General features: G+C 51.3%; 2 protein-coding genes across 5 annotated transcripts; both read left to right on the top strand.

Moving 5' to 3' along the window:
* The first annotated feature begins 8,880 nt into the window (after window positions 1-8,880).
* Sct (secretin) lies at window positions 8,881-9,746 on the top strand. Its single transcript, XM_004653898.2, has 4 exons — window positions 8,881-8,966; window positions 9,053-9,154; window positions 9,291-9,386; window positions 9,555-9,746. Exons 1-4 carry the CDS (start codon window positions 8,881-8,883, stop codon window positions 9,664-9,666), a joined length of 396 nt encoding a protein of 131 aa, XP_004653955.2. The 3' UTR covers window positions 9,667-9,746.
* Window positions 9,747-11,196: 1,450 nt separating this feature from the next.
* On the top strand, window positions 11,197-22,347 carry Cdhr5 (cadherin related family member 5). Of its 4 annotated transcripts, XM_045130368.1 has the most exons (16): window positions 11,197-11,350; window positions 11,434-11,609; window positions 11,909-11,959; window positions 15,706-15,798; window positions 15,943-16,044; window positions 16,145-16,255; window positions 16,345-16,515; window positions 17,089-17,179; window positions 17,261-17,358; window positions 17,483-17,686; window positions 17,826-17,939; window positions 18,033-18,117; window positions 18,210-18,785; window positions 20,627-20,805; window positions 21,040-21,447; window positions 21,555-22,347. In XM_045130368.1, the coding sequence occupies exons 1-16, from the start codon at window positions 11,263-11,265 to the stop codon at window positions 21,585-21,587; spliced, it is 2,580 nt and encodes an 859-aa protein (XP_044986303.1). In that variant the 5' UTR covers window positions 11,197-11,262; the 3' UTR covers window positions 21,588-22,347. The 4 variants fall into 4 exon arrangements, with proteins under 4 accessions (XP_044986303.1, XP_044986310.1, XP_044986297.1 ...); XM_045130375.1 differs by having other exon boundaries at window positions 18,210-18,332; window positions 21,040-21,567; XM_045130362.1 differs by having other exon boundaries at window positions 21,040-21,567.
* Window positions 22,348-22,363: the final 16 nt, after the last annotated feature.

Here is a 22,363-nt window from a genome sequence, read left to right as displayed (position 1 = left end):
TGGCTTTGCAGGCAAACGCATTAACTGCTAAGCCATCTCTCTGACCCTCCCCTGCTCTTTCTTAAGGTTTTCCTAAGAGGCCTGTTTTATTTCTCCATGTCTTCATTCTGCCCCTGGGAAACTGGATGTTGAGTTACTTGTTGGCTTCCCCACTGCCTCCCATGGGTGGGTCTGGTGTACAGACCTGAACCTCCAGTCTCCATCCTTAACGAGCCCCAGAGTCTAGTGCCCACATAGGACTGTCCTATCAAGTGTTGCAAAAGGCCACATGGGCTGGCCATAGTGGCACACACCTTTAATCCCAGCACCCGGGATGCAGAGGTAGGAGGATCACCTTGAGTTCAAGGCCACCCTGAGACGCCATAGTGAATTCCAGGTCAGCCTGGGCTAGAGTGAGACCCTGCCTCGGGAAAAAAAGGCCACATGGAAATGGAAGCACTTCAATTATACCTCAGTTCTCTCAGGAACTGAGGCTGCCTGTCAGGAGCATCCAGTGGTATGGTATCCAGAAGCTTAAAATCCAAGCCTTATTTATTTATTTATTTATTTATTTATTTATTTATTTATTTATTTATTTGAGAACATGGGTGTTCCTGGTCCTCATTCCTCTGCAAAGGAACTGCAACTGTGCCACTTTGTGCATCTGGTTTTATGTGGGTACTGAGGAGTTGAACCCAGACTGGCAGGCTTTGCAAGCAAGTTCCTTTAACCATTGATCCATCTCTCCAGCCTCCACCTTTTTCTACACCCCCTCCCCCAATCTGGCCCTCCTTGGCTCTTTTACTTAAGTGCTATCAGTCAAAGTTCCCTTTTTTCTTGATACAGGGTTTCACTATGAAGTTTAGGCTGTGCTCAAACTCAAGGTAATGCTCCTACCTTGGCCTCCCAAGTGCTGGGATTATGTGAGCCACCATGCCCAGTTTGACATAAATCCAAGTCTCGGGGTTGGAGAGATGAGATGCTTCAATGGTTAAAGGCCCTTGCTTGCAAAGCTTGCCGGTCTGGGTTCATCTCCCCAGCAACTATGTAAAGCGGGATATAAAGTGGTAAATCCAGGCTGGAGAGATGGCTTAGCAGTTAAGCGCTTACCTGTGAAGCCTAAGGACCCCGGTTCAAGGCTCGATTCCCCAGGACCCACGTTAGCCAGATGCACAAGGGGGGCACGCATCTGGAGTTCGTTTGCAGTGGCTGGAAGCCCTGGCGCGCTCATTCTCTCTCTATCTGTGTCTCTCTCCCTCTCTCTCTCTCTGTCACTCTCAAATAAATAAATAAAAATGAACAAAAAATATTTTAAAAAAAAGCAAATCATGGAGCCAGGCACAGTGGCACATACCTTTAATCCCAGCACTAGGGAGGCTGAGAAGGCTTGTTGTGAGTTTGAAGTCACCCTGAGATTCCATAGTGAATTCCAGGTTAGCCTGGGCTAGAGTGAAACCCTATTGTGAAAAACAACAACAACAAATTCTTGGCCTGGAGAGATGGATTAGCAGTTAAGGTGCTTTCCTGTGAAGCCCAAGGACCCATGTTTGACTCTCCAGATCCCATGTAAGCCAGACAGACAAGGTGACACACACACACAAGGTCGCATATGTACACCAAGCGGTGCACATGTTCTGGAGTTTGATTACAGTGGCTAGGGGCCCTAACACACCAATTCTTTCTCTCTCTCTCTCTCTCTCTCTTGCATTAAAAGGGCAGGGCTGGAGAGATGGCTTAGTGGTTAAGACATTTGCCCGCAAAGCCAAAGGACCCAGGTTCACTTCTCCAGGACCCACGTAAGCCAGATGCACAAGGTGACACATGCATCTGGAGTTTGTTTGCAGTGGTTGGAGGTCCTGGCATGTCCATTCTTTCTCTCTCCCTCTCCCCCTCTCCCTCTCTCTCTCTCAAATAAAATAAATAATATATATATTATAAGTAATATATATATTATTTATATTTATATATTACATATATATTATATTAGATATATATAATTTTTTTAAAGGCCAGTTTGTTGGGCTTGCCTCAAAAAGAAAAAAAAAGTCTAGCAGGTGTGATGATACACACCATTAATCCCAGCACTTGGGTGGCCAAATCACTGTGAGTTTCAGGCCAGCCTGGGACTACAGAGTGAGTTCCAGGTCATCCTTAGGCTAGAACAAGACCTTGCCTTGACAAAACCAAAAAAAAAAAAAAGGTCCAAATTCTTCCAGATGTGGTGGTGCACACCTTTAATCCCAGCACTTGGGAGGCAGAAGTCGGGGGATCATTGTGAGTTCATTTGGTCTAGTATGAGACCCTGCCTTGAAAACAAACAAGCAATAACAACAAAAAAGAAACATGGAGCTGGGCGTGGTGGCGCACGCCTTTAATCCCAGTACTCGGGAGGCAGAGATAGGAGGATCGCCGTGAGTTCAAGGCCACCCTGAGACTCCACAGTGAATTCCAGGTCAGCCTGGGCTAGAGTGAGACCCTACCTTGAAAAAAAAAAAAAAAAAAAAAAAAAAGAGAGACATGGTGCTGAGAAGTGACAGGAATGCTCAGCGCTGCAATATCTCTATCACATCTTCCAAGGCTCAGGGTGGCCGGAAATAATGTAAGAGCCAAAGGAAGGGTAGGACTCCTTACAACGTGCTCCTCCAGGCACAAAATGGCCTGAATATCCATGATCTCATAGCGCTTGACATTACCTACACCAGACCATCATGACAGGAGGAAAAGATCATGACATCAAAATAAAAGAAAGGCTGATTGAGAGGGGGAGGGGATATGATGGAGAGTGGAGGTCCAAAGGGTAAAGTGAGGGAAAGGAGAGCATTACCATGGGATATTGTCTACAATTATGGAAGTTGTCAATAAAAATAATAACTTAATAAAAAAAGAAAAACAACAAAAAAGTTTTTTTTTTGTTTTTTTTTTTTTTAAGAAAGAAACATATTTATTCTTTTTCCCTGGTCTCCCATGCACGTTGGCAGAAGAATGAGTGTGAATTGATCCTGACACCCTTCTCCTCTGATCTCCGTGTCTGGTGATCTCTGCTGGGCGGTGGGGGCCGTTGCCGTCTTCGCTCGTCTGTCCTTGTGTGCATCAGGACGCCCGTCTGGTAGAGCAGCGCCGCCTGTCCTCCACTGTTCTCCTGGGCCACTCCCCACCAGCCTCCTGTCTTCTCACTTTTTATTTCCTCAGAAGTGGACATTAATGTCACTGCTATGGGTCTATTTCTTTTAATTTTTATTTATTTATCTGACACAGAGAAAGAGGCAGAGAGAGAGAGAGATTGGGTGCACCATGGCCTCCAGCCGCTGCAAACGAATTCCAGATGCACGTGCCACCTTGTGCATCTGGCTTACGTGGATCCTGGGGAATTGAACCTGGGTCCTTTGGCTTTGCAGGCAAGCGCCTTAACCGCTAAGCCATCTCTCCAGCCCGGTTTTGTTTGTTTGTTTGTTTTGAGAAGGGCACTCTACCCTTGAGCCGTGTCCCCATATATAGCATGCGTGCACACACACACACACACGCACGCACACACACGTTTATAGCAGCTTTACTCGTGATGACTCAAACTTGGAAACAACCCAGATGTAACCCAGATGTCCTTCAGTCGTTGAGTGGATAAACACACTGGTCCACGCAGACGGTTGGATGTTTCTGGGCACTAAAAAGAAATGAACTATGAAAAGACCTGCAGGATACGTAGATGCTTATCGCTGAGTGGAAGAAGCCAGAGTGGCTCTACACTGCATGTTTCCAACTCGCACGCTCTGGAGAAGACAAAACTACTAGAGCCAGTGAGAAGTTCAGGAGCCTGAAGCGTGAATACAGTGTTCTACAGAGGAGCTTCAGGGCTGTGGCACTTAATGCTCTACTAGTGGACCCGTGCCATTTAAAATTTTTTGTTGTTGTTGTTCATTTTTTATTAATTTATTTGAGAGTGACAGAGAGAGAGAAAGAGACAGAGAGAATGATTGAGAAATGGCGCGCCAGGGCTTCCAGCCACTGCAAACGAACTCCAGACGCGTGCGCCCCCTTGTGCATCTGGCTAACGTGGGACCTGGGGAACCGAGCCTCGAACCAGGGTCCTTAGGCTTCACAGGCAAGCGCTTAACCGCTAAGCCATCTCTCCAGCCCGGACCCATGCCATTTACACTGTCTGAGACCACAGGCCGGGCAGCTCATGAATGGACTCCAGTACAAACTGCATGCTTCAGTGACCCTGCTGTGCTGGCCCTGGCTCACCAGTGCTGACAAATGCACCTCTCCAGTGCTGGTGCTTTCTTCTCCTCCTCCTCCTCCTCCTCTTCTTTTTTGGATGTAAGTTTTTGTGTTTTTTTTTTCGAGGTAGGGTCTCACTCTGGCCCAGGCTGACCTGGAGTTCACTATGGAGTCTCAGGATGGCCTCGAACTCTCAGCGATCCTCCTACCTCTGCCTCCCTGAGTGCTGGGATTAAAGGTGTGCGCCACCATGCCCGGCTTTGGATGTAAGATTTTATTGTAACAAGGGAGAGGGAAAGGGGAGTCAAACTGAGCATGGTGGTGCACACCTTTAATCCCAGCACTCAGGGAGGCAGAGGTAGGAGGATCGCTGAGAGTTCGAGGCCATCCTGAGACTCCATAGTGAACTCCAGGTCAGCCTGGGCCAGAGTGAGACCCTACCTCGAAAAAAAAGAAAAGAAAAAGGAGTCAAGAGAGAGAAGAGAGAAAGAAGAAAGGAGGTTCGCGCAACCAGAGAAAGGGGGATCTAGAGGAGAAAAGAAAGAGGTGATGCACACACCTGAAAAGATCCAGAAAGAGACTTCCTTTCTTTCTTTCTTTCTTTCTTTCTTTCTTTCTGTCTTGGTTTTTCGAGGTAGGGTTTCACTCTAACCCAGGCTGCTAAGCCGTTCCTCCAGCCCTGACCTGGAATTCACTATGTAGACTCAGGGTGGCCTCGAATTCATGGCTATCCTCCTACCTCTGCCTCCCGCGTGCTGGGATTAAATGTGTGTGTCACTATACCTGGCAAGACTTATTATTTTTTTTTAAATCAGTTAATTTATTTATAAGCAAAGAAAGAGAAAGAGGGAAAGAAAGATGGGCGCGAAAGGTCCTCTTGCCACTGCAAAGGAACTCTAGACACATGTGCCACCTTGTGCATCTGGTTTATGTGGGCAGTGAGGAATTGCTGGCTTTACAAGCAAGTGCCTTTAACTGCTGAGCCATCTCTCTCCAGCCCCAAAGGAGTTCTGTTTGCTTTTGGACAGTTTCTCACCATGTGGCCCTGGCTGGCTTCAAGCCCCCTAACTACCTTCTGTCATTCCTCCCACACTTCTGCCTCCCAAGAGTTCTGGGATTACAGCACAGGGCTGCACACCCAGCTCTTCCAACCCAGCTCCTTGTGTGTGCAAAAGAAGTACTGGATGTGTTTGTATGTGTGAGTATATGTTTCTGCATGTGCATGTGGAGGCCAGAGGTCAATATCAAGTGTCTCCCTCAACGGTTCTTCACCGTATTTTTTTGAAAAGACATGTCATTATGGATTCACTTTGTATTTCACTAATGAATAGTTCAACATTTTTTCACATACCTGCTTCATATTTGTATGTCTTTTTTAATTTACTTATTTATTTTTAAATATATATACATATATATTTTTATTGATAACTTCTATACTTACAGACAACAAACCATGGTATTTCCCTCTCCTCCCCTCCCCTTCCCCACTTTCCCCTTCAAAACTCTGCTCACCGTCATATCCCCTCCCTCTCTCCATTAGTTTCTCTTTTAATCTGATGTCATCATCTTTTTCTCCTACTATGAGGGTATGTAAGGAGTGGTACCCTTCCTTTGGCTCTTACATTCTTTATGCCACAATGGACCCTGAGCCTGGGAGGGTGTGAGATGTTTCGGTGCTGGACACTCCTCCATCCTGTCTTCTCAGCACTATGTTGCCTTTTGGGTCATCCCAGTGGTCATCGCCATCTGAAAAGAGAAGCTTCTCTAACCAGAAGTGAGAGTAGCATTAATATATGAGTATGAACATTATGTGTACTGCTTTTAGGACAATTTAGTGAGAGTAATATATGCATTTATCCAGACAAGAGCAGGCTTTATACTTCTAAGGCTTATGACCTCCCCTGCCATAAACTTTTGATTAGGTTTTCAGTACCAGGCTCATATTCCCTCTCATAGAGTGGCCTTCAGTCCAGTTAGAGAGCAGTTGGTTTCCTCCAGAGCAGACACACCACTATTGCACCCGTTCAGTTATTTGGCCTGTCTGGCCAAACTTGAGGTTTCCAGTGTCCACTGTTTTCACCACTGATGACTTCTGTTTCCCATAAGACAGCATACAGTACAGCATTTTCCAGCTTTCATTTGGCTGGGCTATAGGGAGAAGGTTTTCTGCTCACCTTATTTTTAAAAAATATTTTATTTATTTATTTATTTCCTTGAATGCTAAGAGGGAGGTAGAGGGAGAAAGATTGGGCACACTAGCACTTGGGAGGCTGAAGTAAGAGGATAGCTGTGAGTTTGAGGCCACCCTGAGACTACGAGTGAATTCCAGGCCAGCCAAGGCTAGAGCAAAATCCTAACTCAACAAAACAAAAAAAGGGATGGTTTAGTGGTTAAGGTGCTTGCCTGCAAAGCCTAAGGACCCATGTTCGATTCTCCAGATCCCACATAAGCCAGATGCACATGATGCCTGTGAAGCCTAAGGACCCATGTCTAACTCCTCAGTACCCATGTAAGATAGATGCACACGGTGGCATATATGTCTGGAATTCGTTTGCAGTGGCTAGAGGCCCTGGCATGTCCATTCTCTCTGTCTCCTTCTGCCTCTTTCTCTCAAATAAACAAATAAAAAATTAAAACGAAACAAAAAGTAAATGGTGGGTAATGCTTGTAATCCCAGCATTTAGGAGGCTGAGGCAAGAGGATTGCTGAGAAATTCTAAGTCAGCCTGGACTGCAAAGTGAGTTCAAAGGCAGTCTAGGCTACAGAGTGAGACTCTATCTTAAAAATAGCCGGGTGTGGTAGCATACACATTTAATCCTAGCACTTGGGAGGCAGAGGTAGGAGGATTGCTATGAGTTCAAGACCACCTTGAGAAACAGAGTGAATTCCAAGTCAGTCCGGGCTAGAGTGAGACCCTATTTCGAAAAAACAATGGCACACGCCTTTAGTCCCAGCACTCGGGAGGTAGAGGTAGGAGGATTACCATGAGTTCGAGGCCACCCTGAGACTACATAGTGAATTCCAGGTCAGCCTGGACTAGAGTAAGACCCTACCTTGAAAAACCAAAAAAAAAAAAAAAAAAAAAAAAAAGAAAGAAAGAAAGAAAAAGAAAAAACAAAACAAAACAAAAAGGTAAAAATATGAGAGCCAGACATGGTAGCGCACACCTTTAATACCAGCTCTCAGGAGGCAGAGGTAGGAGGATCATGGAGAGTTTGAGGCCACCCTGAGACTACATAGTGAATTCCAGGTCAGCCTGGGCCAGTGAGACCCTACCTCGAAAATACCAAAAATAGGGCTGGAGAGATGGCTTAGCGGTTAAGCGCTTGTCTGTGAAGCCTAAGGACCCCAGTTCGAGGCTCAGTTCCCCAGGTCCCACATTAGCCAGATGCACAAGGGGGCGCACGTGTCTGGAGTTCGTTTGCAGAGGCTGGAAGCCCTGGCGCGCCCATTCTCTCTCTCCCTCTATCTGTCTTTCTCTCTGTGTCTGTCGCTCTCAAATAAATAAAAATAAATAAATAAATAAATAAAAATAAAATAAAAAATACCAAAAATAGTAATAAAAAGGTAAAAATTACAATAATAATGAAGAAAAGAAGGGCCAGGCATGGTGGTGCATGCCTTTAATCCCAGCACTCAGGTAGGAGAATGGCTGTGAGTTCGAGCCCATACCCTACCCCCCATAAACAAAAAAAAAATACATATATAAAAAAATATTTTTAAGCCCAACACTCAGGAGGCAGAGGTAGGAGGGTTGCTGTGAGTTTGAGGCCAGCCTGAGACTACAACAGTGAGTTCCAGCCGGGCGTGGTGGCGCACGCCTTTAATCCCAGCATTTGGGAGGCAGAGGTAGGAGGATCGCCATGAGTTCAAGGCCACCCTGAGACTACAGAGTTAATTCCAGGTCAGCCTGGACCAGAGTGAGACCCTACCTCAAAAAAAAAAAAAAAAAAAAAAAGAGTGAGTTCCAGGTCAGCCTGGGCTAGAGACCCTAACTCGAAAAAGAAAAGAAAACCCCAAACCCAATAACCAAAAGTGCATAGTTTTGCTACTTTATAACAGTTTGCTAAATTTGTAATTTGGTCTTAAAGATTTTTGGAGAACAGGGTTTTTATGGTTTTTTTGTTTGTTTGTTTTTTGTTTCTGGTTGCAGTGAAAGGACTGGAACCCAGAACTTGGTGCATGCCAGGCAAGCTGAGCGCACTGGGGCATTTCTCTGCACGGGCACTCCTCCAGACGAGCCGCGAGTCAAGTCTTGCCCCTTTCTCTATAGACGCCCCTCAGCAGCCCCCTTGGAATCATCTGCACCCCTTCGGTGGGATCTTACTCTGGGTTCCAGCGCCAATAAGCGCTGAGGTTCGGAGGCCTAGCCACGCTCTTCCCTTTGCCCATCCCAACAAACCATCCCCTGACCCCTGTGGGTCAGGATGTCCCTGAGCCCCAGCTGATGGCACTGACCCCTCCCTTCCAGGCAACTAAGGGGCGCCAACACGGCGGTGGAACCGGAGGCGGCCGGACGACAGCTGGGGGGGCGGCCCTGACCTTCCCGCTATCGATGGGGTGCGGCCGGCTGCGCGGAGCCGGGGCGGTGCCGGAGCCCCCCGCCCACTGCCGGGGTTGCTATAAAGCGGCTGCACGAGGCTCGGGCCACGGCAGCGAGCGCTCAGCATGTCCCGCACCCTGGCCATGGCGCGCCAGCTGCCGCCTGCGCTGCTGCTGCTGCTGCTGCTGCTGCTGCTCCAGGGCTCCGCCGCTCTCCCCGCGCGCCCCAGGTGAGCTCCGTCCATCCCAGACCCGCCTGGCCCTGGCCACGCCCCCGTCCCGGTCCTCTAACCCTCCAGGCCCCGCCCCTCTCCAGGGCTCGGCGACACTCGGACGGGGTGTTCACCAGCGAGCTCAGCCGCCTGCAGGACAGCGCCAGGCTGCAGCGCCTGCTGCAGGGCCTGGTGGGGAAGCGCAGGTGAGCCGGAGTAGGCGAGGGTGAGAGAGACCTAAAGGTGGGAGGACAGGCCTAGCATGCTGTCCCACCAGCAAGGAGCCACACCCCAACAGCACCAGAACTAATAATTCTGCTTTGGGGTGGGGTGGGAGGACAGCGAGCAAGATACGGAAAACAGCCCAGAGAACAGCTCGGCTTGGTCCAAGCCCACAGAGGGCCAGCTTTGCCTGCTATGGTCAAACCCGCAGGCCCGGTGAGCACTTCCCTTCTCCTCTCCATCGGCCCCTCCACTCCTCAAAGAGCCTTCCTGTTCCCCAGAGCCCCTGGTTAGCCTGCCAGTTTCACAGGTGGGGATTCAGTGGGGATTGGAGGTGTGTGCTCTGTCCACTGGTCTCTAGCCTCTAATCGCTTGTCTCTTCAGGCTGCCCCTCAGGCCCCCCTTGGATGACGCTTGGTCTCCCTGGCTGCCTCCTGGATCGAAGCCTGCCTTTGCTGTTTCAGAGTGGACCAAAGCAACCAGACAGCCCAGATAAGGAGGAAGATGGTCCAGGAGCCCGGCTGGAGGGGGAGAAGGGGTCGTCCTTAGTATCAATAAAGAAGGAATGTAGACTGGCCTGTCTAGCCCATGTCGTGTGAAATCTGGGAGAATGGGGGCAGCCCAGCTCAGTGGGGCTGGCAGGTGGGGGAAGGCCCATCCACTCTATGCAAGGACTGGAACCACACCCAGCTGCCCTTTGAACTTGATGGCCAGCTGAGGTACCTAGTCCTTATCTATGACATTCAGGCCACCACCTTCCCCCGGCTGAACTCCCCATCACCCCACCCTGGTCTGTGTTCCGCTTAGCAATCTTTCCAGGGCTCAGAGCATAGCTCTTTCAGTTCTGTTGCTGGGTCCATGCAGCCAGTGCGCGTGTAGAAGGTGAGCCGGTGCAGGCAGAGCAGAGAAGGGGTCCTGGGAGGACGGGACCTGCGCCTTCTCATCCATGTGGCCTAGCGCAGCCCTGTGGTTTCTATGGGAGTGTGTGGTATGTGGGCACATTCAGGAGTGAGGAGACTGAGACCGGTGGTGGTGGTGGGGTGCTCGGCCTGGGCCGAGGCTAGGATGCTTAGGCAAGCTTTCAGGCATTCAAAGCGTCCTTGTAAATGGACTGGCATGGGAAGGACTCCACGTTCCCCTCTCATTACAACACCCACTACCGCTCTCCTGGCCCTACTCAGGGACCTCTCCAAAGTTCTGAAAACTTGGGGGTGAAGAAAAGCAGAAGAGCGGGTGGGGGCCCTGTACTAAAGGCCCTCACCAGGATTTCTGTCCAGCAGATACTAGCTCCCAGCTGCCAGTGAAAGGCCACCACCGTCTGTGTCCCGTCACTGAGGCCTTGCCATCCCCCTGCCCCAAGCGCCCTCCGGAATTTCTGTGTGCCCTGGACAGGCAGGAACACCCTAGGACACAGAGCTTTTTCCTTTGGGATTGGAACACAGGAAGGTGGTAGTCTGCAAGGGAACCTCAGGTGGCTTCAGGAATTTTGTTTGAAGGAAGGAGTCAAGCAGAGGGGGTGATCCCTGCTGGCCCGCGTTGGAATCCCCCAGCCAGCTCTCCCCAGCCTTGCTGTAGCTCCCCAGTCCTACCTTAGTTTCCGCAGGCCTTCTCTAATCCCCCCCCAACTTTGCCCCAGATATCTTCCGCCCTATGCCCCCCCCAACTCTATCATAGCTATGCCCCTCGTCCCCACCCCAGGTGCCCTCAGTCTTGCCCTAAGCCCCTCAGACCCCCACAGCCCTGTTCTGTCTCCTTTAATCCTGCCCTAGCTCCCTCCAGTCCTGACTCTCAGCTTTGTCAAGGTTATATTCCCCAAGTAGTTCTTAAGTTCTTCACACCCTGTGTTTGATGTCCGTGGGCTAAGCGTCCAGTTGATCCCCAAATGTCCGGCACTGAATGGGATCAAATGATCTCACAGGCCCCTCCTAGCGCCGGCCAGCGGGAGTCCCCTTGGTAGAGGCCATTCATTCGTAAAGGGTCATAAAGTGGGGCGGCGCCTACCAGGGGCGAAGTTCACCAAGGCAGGAACTGCACCAGCCATAGACGCCAAGCCAAGCCGGCTGGACCCTCCAGCTAGGTGACAGCCACCACGATGGGGGCTCCGGCCCTGCTGTGGCCTCCCCTGCTGCTGGTTCTGATGCTGTTTGGTCAACTCCCGGTAACCTTGGCCCAGTCCGAGGGTATGTGCTGGACAGGGGTGGGAGGGGCGGGTGGCAGGACTGGGAGCCTCCAGGGAGGCACAGACTTCTCTGTATATTTCCAGTCTGCTATGTGAACGAGACCATATTCCAAGTGGAAGAGAACAAGAATGTGACTGAACCCCTAGTGGACATCTATGTCCCAAAGGACCAGGAGGTGGTCCTGGGACCTTTATCCACTCCCTTCGCCTTTCGGATCCTGGGGAATCAGCTGTTTCTCAATGTGACTCCGGATTATGAGGTGCAGGCAGCAAGCAGGCTGGGTGGGGTATGCCCCCAGGGGACACATGCCACATCCACTCCCCTTCCCTGGAAAAGGCTTAAGGGGGGTCGCTAAGGACTCTGTCTCCCAGGAACCCTCCTGGTTCAGTACTTGGTTAGGCTGGCACCGAAGGGTGGGGCCATTAAGAGATGAGCTGCCCCCATGTCTCTCTACGGGTAACAGGGAGCTCGGAGGAGTGCCTGCTTCCCTCCACCTAGTTTTCCCAGTATGTTCCCTGTAGTGCAGGTGATTTACAGAGTCCTTGGCTCTTTCCCCAGGAAACCCCACTGCTGGAGGCACAACTGGAGTGCAGGAAGGGGAACACAGTGGTGAGTCCACCCTAGCTACCCCATCTGTTTCTACCTTCTGTGTCCTGAGCCCCTGGAAGGCTTCCACTTGACCTCAGCCTGGCAAGTTAACATGTCAGCCCTCCACTGACCACACCCATCCTCCCGCCCAGACTGTGCCCAGAGCTCCAGGCTCAAACCCAGCCATGATGGACATAACAGCAGGTGTCCTGAGATACCCCCTGCACCCTTCCTGTAGCATCCACACCTGGGAGGCACCTTCATTTGCCAGCTATTTAGCCCACTTTGGTTCTAGCCCATTTTGGTTCTTAGCTCCTCACAGAAGTCCTCTCAGTGCTGGAGAGATGGTTTAGCTCTTAAGGCACTTGCCTACAAAGCCAAAGGACCTAGGTTCAATTACCCAGGACCCACATCAGCCAGATGTACATAGTGGTTCATGCATCTGGAGCTTGTTAAAAAAAAAAAAAAAAAAGCTGGGCATGGTGGTGCACACCTTTAATCCCAACACTCAAGAGGCAGAGGTAGGAGGATCGCCATGAGTTCAAGGCCACCCTTACAATACAGAGTGAATTCCAGGTCAGCCTGGGCTAGAGTGAGACCCTACCTTGAAAAACCAAAATAAATAAATAAATTAAATTAAATAGGGCTGGGCGTGGTGGCGCACGCCTTTAATCCCAGCACTTGGGCGGCAGAGGTAGGAGGATTGCCATGACTTCAAGGCCACCCTGAGACTACAGAGTGAATTCCAGGTCAGCCTGAGCTAGAGTGAGCCCTACCTTGAAAAACCAAAAATAAAATAAAATAAAAAGTCCTCCCAATGGCCAGATTTACCCCCTTAGGTAGACACATATCCAACCTCTCAACCTTCCCACATCCATAACCCAGCAGTGCTTTGGCCAACAGCATCTTTCCTGGAACTTCCCACTAAGTCTGCTTGCTGTCCTTTCTTTTCTTTTCTTTTTTTTTTATTAAGAGCAAGCAGAGAATTCTTTTTTTTTAAATTTTTAAATTTATTATTTTTATTTATTTGAGAGTGACAGACAGAGAGAAAGAGGCAGAGAGAGAGAGAGAATGGGCACGCCAGGGCCTCCAGCCACTGCAGACGAACTCCAGACGTGTGCGCCCCCTTGTGCATCTGGCTAACGTGGGTCCTGGGGAATCGAGCCTCGAACCAGGGTCTTTAGGCTTCACAGGCAAGCTCTTAACTGCTAAGCCATCTCTTCAGCCCCTTGCTCTCCTTTTGACCTTTCTCAGTCCCCTTTCATATGATGAGTCTCCAGAGGTGTATACACATAACCTACACACTACACCCTGCCCAGAACTTCCACAATTTCTTACTAGGAATCAGTCATATCTCTAGTGGACAAGGCTGGGTGAGATGCCAATCTGGTATGGACATTCCTGTTGCCTTCTCAGGTCAGTATGGAAATACTGCCTCTTTAGGAGCACTTCCAACTCCTTTATTCTGCACTGCACTCCCACTCTTACCTACACAGCCTGGCCCCCAGCTTGTCTCATGTTTTTAGCTATGTACTAAAGAAAATTTGCAGAAATGGCAGGCTCTACACACTCTCAGGGCCACTGTGGGCAACAGTTATAACCCTGCCACCCATCTCTCTCATAGATAAGACCCCTTCTGTTTTAGGTGTCGCTCAGTGGTGAAGCATAGGCGACGCCCTGAGTTGCACACACACACACACACACACACACACACACACACAGCCTTGACACCTATTACACTAGGGAAGAACAGCTGTTGCTCTCTGTCCTCCAGGACCTGGCTATGTCCACCTCTCCCTGGATTCCAGAAGGGTCTTTCCCAGTTTTGTTGTTGTTGTTGTTGAATTAGGACCCATGCACAGGCCCTGGGAAATAGCTCGTTGATCTTACATTTTATTTTTTTATTTGTTTACTTGAGAGAGAGAACAAAAGAGGCAGAGAGAATGGGCACACCAGGGCCTCCAGCCACTGCAAATAAACCCCAGACACATGTGCCACTTTATGCATCTGGCTTATGTGTGTATTGGGGAAGCAAACCTGGGTCCTTAGGCTTTGCAGGCAAGTGCCTTAACTGTGAAGCCATCTCTCCAGCCCTAGCTGATTGATTTTAACTTTAACCTGAAGGCTCTTTTCTCTCTTAAAAACTTGCTTTTTTTTCAAGATTTTTATTTATTTTTTATTTATTTATTAGAGACAGAGGTGGGGAGAGACACAGAGAGAGAGAGAATGGGTGCACCAGGGACTCTAGCCCCTGCAAACGAACTCCAGATGCATGTGCCACCTTGTGCATCTGGCTTACATGGGCCCTGGAGAATTGAACCATTGTCTTTAGGCTTTGCAGGCATGAACCTTAACCACTAAGATATCTCTCCAACCCTTGCTTTTTATCTTTCTCTCTTTTCTTTGTTTCTTTCTTTCCTTTTCTCTCCCCCTCCCTCCCTGTCTCTCTCTCTTCTTTCTTTCTGTTTGGTTTTTCGAGGTAGAGTTTCATTCTAGCCTAGGCAGACCTGGACTTCACTATGTAGTCTCAGGGTGGCCTTGAACTCATGGGCAATCCTCCTACCTCTGCCTCCAGAGTGCTGGGATTAAAGGTGTGCACCACCATACCCAGCATTATTTATTTATTTATTTATTTATTTATTTATTTATTTATTTATTTATGAGAGGGAGAGACAGAGAGAGAGAATATGAGCACCCCGGGGCCTCCTTCCACTGTATATAAAATCCAGACACCTGTGCCACTTTGTGTGTCTGGCTTTATGTGGATAATGTAGAATTGAATCTAGACCTCTAGGCTTTGCAAGCAAGTACTTTTAGCCACTAAGCTATTTCCTTCCTCATTGAGATTATGCTGGTATCGTCCCCAGGACCTGCCTTATTTCTATCCAGAGCACTTGCAACCATCTGCTTTACTTTACACTTATTTTGTTTATTTATTTATTTATTGATTTTTCAAGATGTAGGGTCTCATCCTAAGAGCCCAGAATTCATTACGTAGTCTCAGTCTGGCCTCAAACTCGCTGCTATCCTCCTATCTCTGCCTCCAGAGTGCTGGAATTAAAGGCGTGTGTCATCATGCCCAGTTTATTTTTTTTGTTGTTTGTTTTTTAATGTGTGTGTATGATGTACATGCATGTGTGTTTGCACGCAAACGCACGCGCGTGTGTTTGTGTGGAGAGATTGAAATCAGGATGTCCTCAATTATTCTCCAATGAGACAGGAACTCTCATTGGTCTGGAGCTCACCATTTCCCCCCCCCCCCCCGAGGTAGGGCTTTACTCTAGCTCAGGCTGACCTGGAATTCACTATGTAGTCTCAGGGTAGCCTTGAATTCACAGTGATCCTCCTACCTCTGCTTCCTGAGTGCTGGGATTAAAGGGGTGCACCACCATGCCTGCCTGGAGCTCACCAATTTGACTAGCTAGTGAGCCCCCAGGGATCCTTCTGTCTCTGCCACCCCAATGCTGAAATTATAGGCAAGTGCTGCAGTTCTGGGGACCCGAACTTACATCCTCATGCTTGTGTAGCGAGCGCTTTACCAACAGAGCCATCATCCTAGCCCCATCATTTATATTTTAAAAGTCTGAGTCCCTCCCAATACGAGAGCTCACAGGTCCCACATTGTGGGCATCATTGCAACAGAGTGAATGAATGAACAAATGAGTGAACCGGTGAAAGAGCAAATAAGCAATAAGGGCCTCGGAGCCTGGTTCCTCAGCCAGGTGGCAACTATAGAGCAAAAGCAATAGGCTGGTAACCCCCTGCAGGTGACGCAGCTAAGGGTGTTCGTGGCTGTCCTGGATGTAAATGACAATGCTCCAGAGTTCTCCTTTACGACCAAGGAGCAAGACGTGGCGGAGGTGAGTCCAGTGGACCCAGAGCTGGTGTCTCCTGGGTGTGGGAAATGGATAGCACAGAGTTGCTAGGGGCTGGGTGACTCTGTCATGGGTATCTGTGCACAGAAGCCACTATCATAGCTGGACCAACCTCCCCTCCATTTCCAGGACACCAAGGTGAACACAGTGGTCATCCCTGAGGCAGACCTGCAGGCCACAGATCGCGACAAAGATGACATCCTATATTACACCCTTCTTGAAGTGACCCCTGTCAGTACTGCCCAGCAACCCCTCCATCCCTGACCCCTTATTCTGATGTCTCCAGTCCCACCTTCCAGGTCTCAGGCTGTACCCTCTTCATCCTCCCCAGGGTGCCAGCAGCTTCTTCTCCCTGATGGGGGTAAATCGCCCTGCCCTGAAACTAGACCGTTCCCTGGATTTCCTCAAGATGCGGAATATGACCTTCCAGCTGTTGGTGCGGGTGAGCAGACCATGCCTGTCCCATTCTGGACACTCCAGGCCCTGTCCAAGTCACTCTTGGCCTGACCTGGAAGGGACTGGCTATTCCAGGATACTTGGGAGGATAAGGTAGAACCCAGCCACACAGCCTCCGCCACCCTAGTCCTGAACGTGGTGCCAGCAGACCTACGTCCCCCCTGGTTCCTGCCTTGCTCCTTCTCAGATGGCTACATCTGCATCGACGCTCAGTACCGTGGGGTAGTCCCCACAGGACACAGACTGGTAATGAGGGGTAGGGCGGCCTGGGGTCAGACAGAAATCAGTGAGAAGTGTGAGTCCTTTCAGGCCATCCCAGGATGTAGGGATTGCTGACAGGGACTATAGGGGGAAAACTGAGGCTTCTGAGGGACAGCTCCACATTGAGGCCACCCTGTGAACCTTCCCTCCTTTTTTTTTCCCCCAAGGTAAGGTCTCACTCTAGTCCAGGCTGGCCTGGAGTACAGTATGTAGTCTCAGGGTGGCCTCCAACTTACAGTGATCCTCCTACCTCTGCTTCTGAGTGCTGGGGTTAAAGGCATGTGCCACCACGCCCCGCTTGAACCTGCTCTTTCTCAGTGCCCGCTGCCCTGACAGTAATGGCATGATCCTAACTGACTAACTGGTCGAAATAACCTGTTAATAAGAGATCTAAGGAAGTCCTGAGTTCTGTCACACCCGGAGCTCTGTTCCTGGCAGGCACTGCTCTCCCACTTCCACTGTGTTCTAAGTTAATATTTCAGACTCTGAGGGGGCAGCAGCCAAAGCAGAGTTGGGGCCATCCAAACCCATAATGCCCCCCACCCGCCATCTCCACAGCCATTCCCCCTCATCTTGCAACCTGGTCCCATCTATGCCGTGGATGGAGATCAGGGCATCAATATAGACATCATCTACAGCATCATAGGAGGTGAGTACAGGCTAATCTCCCAGCACCCGGACCCCACAGCAGAGGGGCCCAGCTGCTAAATTGCACCCCGCATTCTCTCAGGAAACACAAATGATACTTTCACCATCAACGCAGACTCTGGGAATCTCACCATGGCCAAGAGTGTCTCCAGCCCCATGACCTTCATCCTGTTGGTCAAGGTGGGTACTGGTACTAGGTGGACCATGAGTGTCCTGGCCAGAGTCTCTTCTGAGCCTTGGCTGTAACCCCAGCTCCACTGACGGTGGCATTGCACGTCTCTCCACCCCCTGATTGACTCTCCAGGCTGAACAGGCCGATCTGGCCCGCTACTCAGTGACTCAGGCCACCGTGGAGGCCCGTGCTGTCAATGGAAACCACACACTCCAGTTCACTCAGAGGCTGTACCGTGGGATGGTGGAACTTGGCTCTGGGGCCTACACTGCAGTCAAGGACGCGGCTTCCCCCTTTAAGCTTCTGAGGATCCAGGCCGTGGACCCAGATTTCCCGGTACGCAGCCCCCTCCGGTCACACCAGGAGCTCCATGGGCATGCCCGAATCCTGGGTCTACCTGGCCTCCTCTCTATGTGGGTGGCTTGGGATAGACAGTAGGGCACCCAGTCCCAGGACTCATTACAGCCACACGCAGGACTTCAATTCGGCCATCACACATCGAATCACCAACTGCTCAGAATTCACAATGGATGGGGACATCGTGCTGACCACCGTGGCTCTAGAGCAAGCAAGGGTCTTCTATGCAGAGGTGCAGGCATGGTGGGGGAGGGGAATGCAGGCACAAGTGAGGGTAGGGGTGTGAAGAGGGGCCCAGGAGGGACAAGACCCCTTTCCAACCCAGGTGGAAGCCATCAGCACTGTGACGCAACTCACAGCAACCACAGTGGCAGAGATTCGCGTATCAGGCCTGGAGCCTCCCTCCACTGGTGAGTCCCTAGGGTTCCCCCAAACAGGGTGGCTCTTCCCCTGGGACAGGAATGTTGAAGGGTAGAGACAAGCTTTGTCCCTGGTCCTCCAGAGTCCCCACCGTCCCCAGAGCCTGGAGGAACAACAAGTAGCACTGCTTCGGAAGTCCCCGGAACCTCTCAGAGACCTACCTCGACCAGCTCTGCGGGGGGCACTGGCCCTCTCCCACCCTCAGGCACGACCCTAAGGCCACCTGCCTCTGTCTTGCCCACATCTGTGTCCTCCCCCACTGCTGGAAGCAGCCCCTCCCCCCAGCCAGCCACACCTAGTGAGGGCTCATCAGAGAGCCCCAAACCAGAAATCTCCCAGCCAACAAACCCCACTGTAGGAACCGGCCCCTCCCCCCAGCCAGCCACACCTAGTGAGGGCTCATCAGAGAGCCCCAAACCAGAAATCTCCCAGCCAACAATCCCCACAGTAGGAACAGGCCCCTCCCCCCAGCCAGCCACACCTGGTGAGGGCTCAGCTCAGACCTCCAAACCAGGAACCTCCCAGCCCACAACCCCCACCGCTGGAACCAGTACCTCCCCCCATCCAGCCACACCTGGTGAGGGCTCAGCTCAAACCCCCAAACCAGGAACCTCTCAGCCAACAGCCACTGTGTCCAGCAGGAGCCCCTCACCCTCAGGTAGACCTCTTCCCGCTTACTCTAGTCATTTTCACCTTTTTTTTTTTTTTTTTTGGTTTTCTGAGGTAGGGTCTCACTCTAGCTCAGACTGACCTTGAATTCTCAGGGTGGCCTTGAACTCATGGCGATCCTCCTACCTCTGTCTCCCCAGTGCTGGGATTAAAGGCGTGTGCCACCACGCCCAGCCATTTTCACCTTTTTTTTTTAATTTTATTTATTTATTTGAGAGCGATAGACACAGAGAGAAAGACAGATAGAGGGAGAGAGAGAGAATGGGCGCGCCAGGGCCTCCAGCCTCTGCAAACGAACTCCAGACGCGTGCGCCCCTTGTGCATCTGGCTAACGTGGGACCTGGGGAACCGAGCCTCGAACCGGGGTCCTTAGGCTTCACAGGCAAGCGCTTAACCGCTAAGCCATCTTTCCAGCCCTTTTCACCCTTCTTAACACAGGATGTGGGGTCCAGGAATACATGCTAAGAAAAGGTCCACCCAGCCTAGCCTTTTCGGACCATAAATCCCCAGGGAGTCTGTTCCTAGTCAGAGGCAGATGGGCCCAGGAGTCTCACTGAGGTTAATTGAGGAAGATACTGGGGGTAAAGGCAGATTCTAGATCCACTGAGCCTCCCAATTCCCAGTACAGTCTATATTTAGGATGTTAAGGTAGGAGCACCCCTCCAGTAATTAGAGGAGACACAAGATGGAAATTAAGTTTGTATGAGTGGATGTAGTAGTGCATGCCTGTGGTTCCAGCTACTGGGAAGACTGAGGCAGGGGGACCACTTGAGCCCAGGAGTTCAAGGCTAGCCTGGGCAAGACATTATGATGCTCCTCCAAACAACAAAAAGCCGGTGTGGTGGCACCCCGTTATCATCCTAGCACTTGGAGGCGGAGACAATAGGAGGAGGAGTTTAAAGGCCAACCTTCAAAGCTAGTCTGGGCTACATGAGACTCAAACAAACAGCAACACTGTTTTACTTATAGGCCCTGGGGTGTTCAGCATACCCAGAGGCCCCACAGGAAGGTGTGGAGGAGCACCTGTGGGTGAGCACCTTTATTGGACAAGGTGTTATCCAAATGGGTAAATGGGCTTCCTGCAGACTCTTGGAGAGTCTATTTTTTAATGATGATTATTTTTTGTTTGTTTTTGAGGTAGGATCTCACTCTAGCCCAGACTGACCTGGAATTCACTATGGAGTCTTAGGGTAGCTTCAAACTCACAAGAATCCTCCTACCTCTGCCTCCCCAGTGCTAGGATTAAAGGCGTGCGCCACCACACCCAGCTCTTGGAGGGTTTTGGCTCCAGGAGGTTCCCATTGAGAGTTCTTTACACTAACCCTGAGGTGTGTCCATAGCAGTTCTACAGGGTCAGAAGGGGCCAGGCTGTCCCACAGGAAGGGGGTCACCAGAGGCAGTTATATTAGGCAGATTTCCATGGTGGAGAGTAGTCTGGAAACCCTGTCAAAGATCACTGAGTTTACTCTGGTCTAAGTGCAACTCATATTCCAAACTGGGGAGGGGCTGGAGAGATGGCTTAGCAGTTAAGGCACTTGCCTGGGAAGCCAAAATACCCAGGTTCGATTCCCCAGGACCCACGCAGCAGAAGTTGGGGGTCATAAGACCTAGTTAACGACAGCTGCACAGTGTGTCTGGGACGATGCCACCCCTCCCTGCAGCAGCCTGGTTTCCCAGAGGCTTTGGTGTCCCCATGTGGTCTCTCTGGTGCAGTCAGTAGCATCCATTCCTCAGAACCTTATGTCTGCAGTACCCCTGTCTGGCCCAGATTGGTGAGGGGAGTTCTCGGGGGTGTGCACAACAGTAAGTGGATCTGGTATCTTTGGGCAGGGATACCAGGAGAAGATGGCATTGGCGGGGACAGTGATGGCCAGCACTTCTCCACGGTGGACATGGCCGTGCTGGGCGGGGTGCTGGGTGCACTGCTGCTGCTGGCCCTCATCTGCCTGGGCATCCTCATCCATAAGCACTATGGTCACCGGTTCCACTGCTGCTCTGGCAAGGCTGCGGTGAGGGCCTGGGCGGGGATGGGGCACTGGGCGGGGTAGAAAAGCGACCAGCCAGAGAATGGAAATAGGAAAACTTGGAGGGAAGGATGGGGAAAGAGCTGGGGAAGCCAGGACTTGGCAGAAGTGGCTAGGATGGGTGTGGGTGTGCTGGCAGCCAAGGGGGAGCCGTGGGTGAGGAAGAGTAGAGGCTTGTGGGAGTCAAGACAGTCACTGATGCTCTTGCTGCCCTCCTAGGAAGGCAAGATGAGCAGCTTTGACAACCAGGCCTTCCTCTCCGACCCAAAGCCCAGCTGGGATCCCACCCCTGACCCAGAGCCAGAGTCAGACCTTGCACCTGCAGAGCCACCCTCGGCGCCCCCCAGCCCGGTGCCCACCGTCCCCGCGCCCCCTAGCCCCCAGACCCTCAGCCGTTCCCATGCCCCGGAGTCTCCTACAGCTGCCGGGGCTGGGGACAGCCCCTCGGCTGTGAGATCGATCCTGACCAAGGAGCGGCGGCCAGAGAGTGGCTACAAGGCCGTGTGGTTTGGTGAGGACATCGGAGCCGAGGCGGACGTGGTGGTCCTCAACGCGCCCACCGCGGAAGCAGACGGCGCCGGCGATGGTGGTGAGGGGAGCGACGATGAGGACGACACAGACCCGAATGTGGGTCCCCAGCAGGACTACACTTACATCTAGGGATCCCCATCCCCGGGGCAGGTCCTGAGCAGATGCGATCTCAGCCTCTCTCCCCTTTCCTCCCAATAATAAAGAGCCACTTTAGAATTCTGGAGTCCAAGACGTGAGCCCTGCGCGCTAGGCGGTCCAGTGAAGGTCCTCCATCCCACCCACCCGCGCCACAAGTGCGGGGGGCGCTTCCTGAAAAAGCACCTGTTGTGACAGCCCTGGCCACTAGCTTCCTGGAGTTTCCTAACAGCTGGCCAACCACAAGTTCCTCTCCCTGTGTAACCACGCGGAGGGAGGGTGGGGGAATACTCATTGGAGAGCCGCCACCTGACTCCACTGTGGAGGTTTTCACTTGGGGAGAGGTGGAGGAGCCAGGACACCCCTGTCCCCAACCATCACACACACTCATTTGGGAGGAGGTGATATCTGGGGCCTTCCAGGGTGTCACAGCCTCCTTCTGAAGCTTATGCTCTGGGAAGGAACACCCTATTCGTCATCCCCCCACTAACCAAGACACCCCTGTCCAGCTCCAGCACTGAGGTGTGCGGGGCTGGGGGTGGGGCTGCCGCAGGGTGAGGAGCAGCGCCTTCAGGTCATGGTCTGTGGGTGCAAGGAGGCCAGGGCCCTCATATGAGTGGGGACAGAAGGAACCCGTTATACTTGATTCTTGGACATTTTTTTGCTAGTCTGGACTTTTTCTTGCAGGGCAGCCATTGGCATTATTCCTAATAAGTAATCACGGTGAATTTCTTTCCAGAAGTTAAAAAAGGTTTTTTATGGGCTGGAGAGATGGCTTAGCGGTTAAGCGCTTGCCTGTGAAGCCTAAGGACCCCGGTTCAAGGCTCGGTTCCCCAGGTCCCACGTTAGCCAGATGCACAAGGGGGCGCACGCGTCT

The sequence above is a fragment of the Jaculus jaculus genome, chromosome 1 (assembly GCF_020740685.1).
Source record: "Jaculus jaculus isolate mJacJac1 chromosome 1, mJacJac1.mat.Y.cur, whole genome shotgun sequence".
NCBI classification, from domain to species: domain Eukaryota; kingdom Metazoa; phylum Chordata; class Mammalia; order Rodentia; family Dipodidae; genus Jaculus; species Jaculus jaculus.
This window is presented reverse-complemented; position numbering and strand designations above follow the sequence as displayed.

Bases quoted from the DNA above. Each gene is read 5' to 3' on its own strand.
- Sct (XM_004653898.2), top strand. From the start codon at position 8,881: ATGGCGCGCCAGCTGCCGCCTGCGCTGCTGCTGCTGCTGCTGCTGCTG. The intron at 9,155-9,290 runs GTGAGCCGGAGT...GTGGGAGGACAG, and splicing joins GGCCTGGTGGGGAAGCGCAG to CGAGCAAGATACGGAAAACA. The intron at 9,387-9,554 runs GTGAGCACTTCC...TTGTCTCTTCAG, and splicing joins TGGTCAAACCCGCAGGCCCG to GCTGCCCCTCAGGCCCCCCT.
- Cdhr5 (XM_045130368.1), top strand. From the start codon at position 11,263: ATGGGGGCTCCGGCCCTGCTGTGGCCTCCCCTGCTGCTGGTTCTGATG. The intron at 16,256-16,344 runs GTGAGCAGACCA...TGGCTATTCCAG, and splicing joins CCTTCCAGCTGTTGGTGCGG to GATACTTGGGAGGATAAGGT. The intron at 18,118-18,209 runs GTGAGTCCCTAG...CTGGTCCTCCAG, and splicing joins CCTGGAGCCTCCCTCCACTG to AGTCCCCACCGTCCCCAGAG.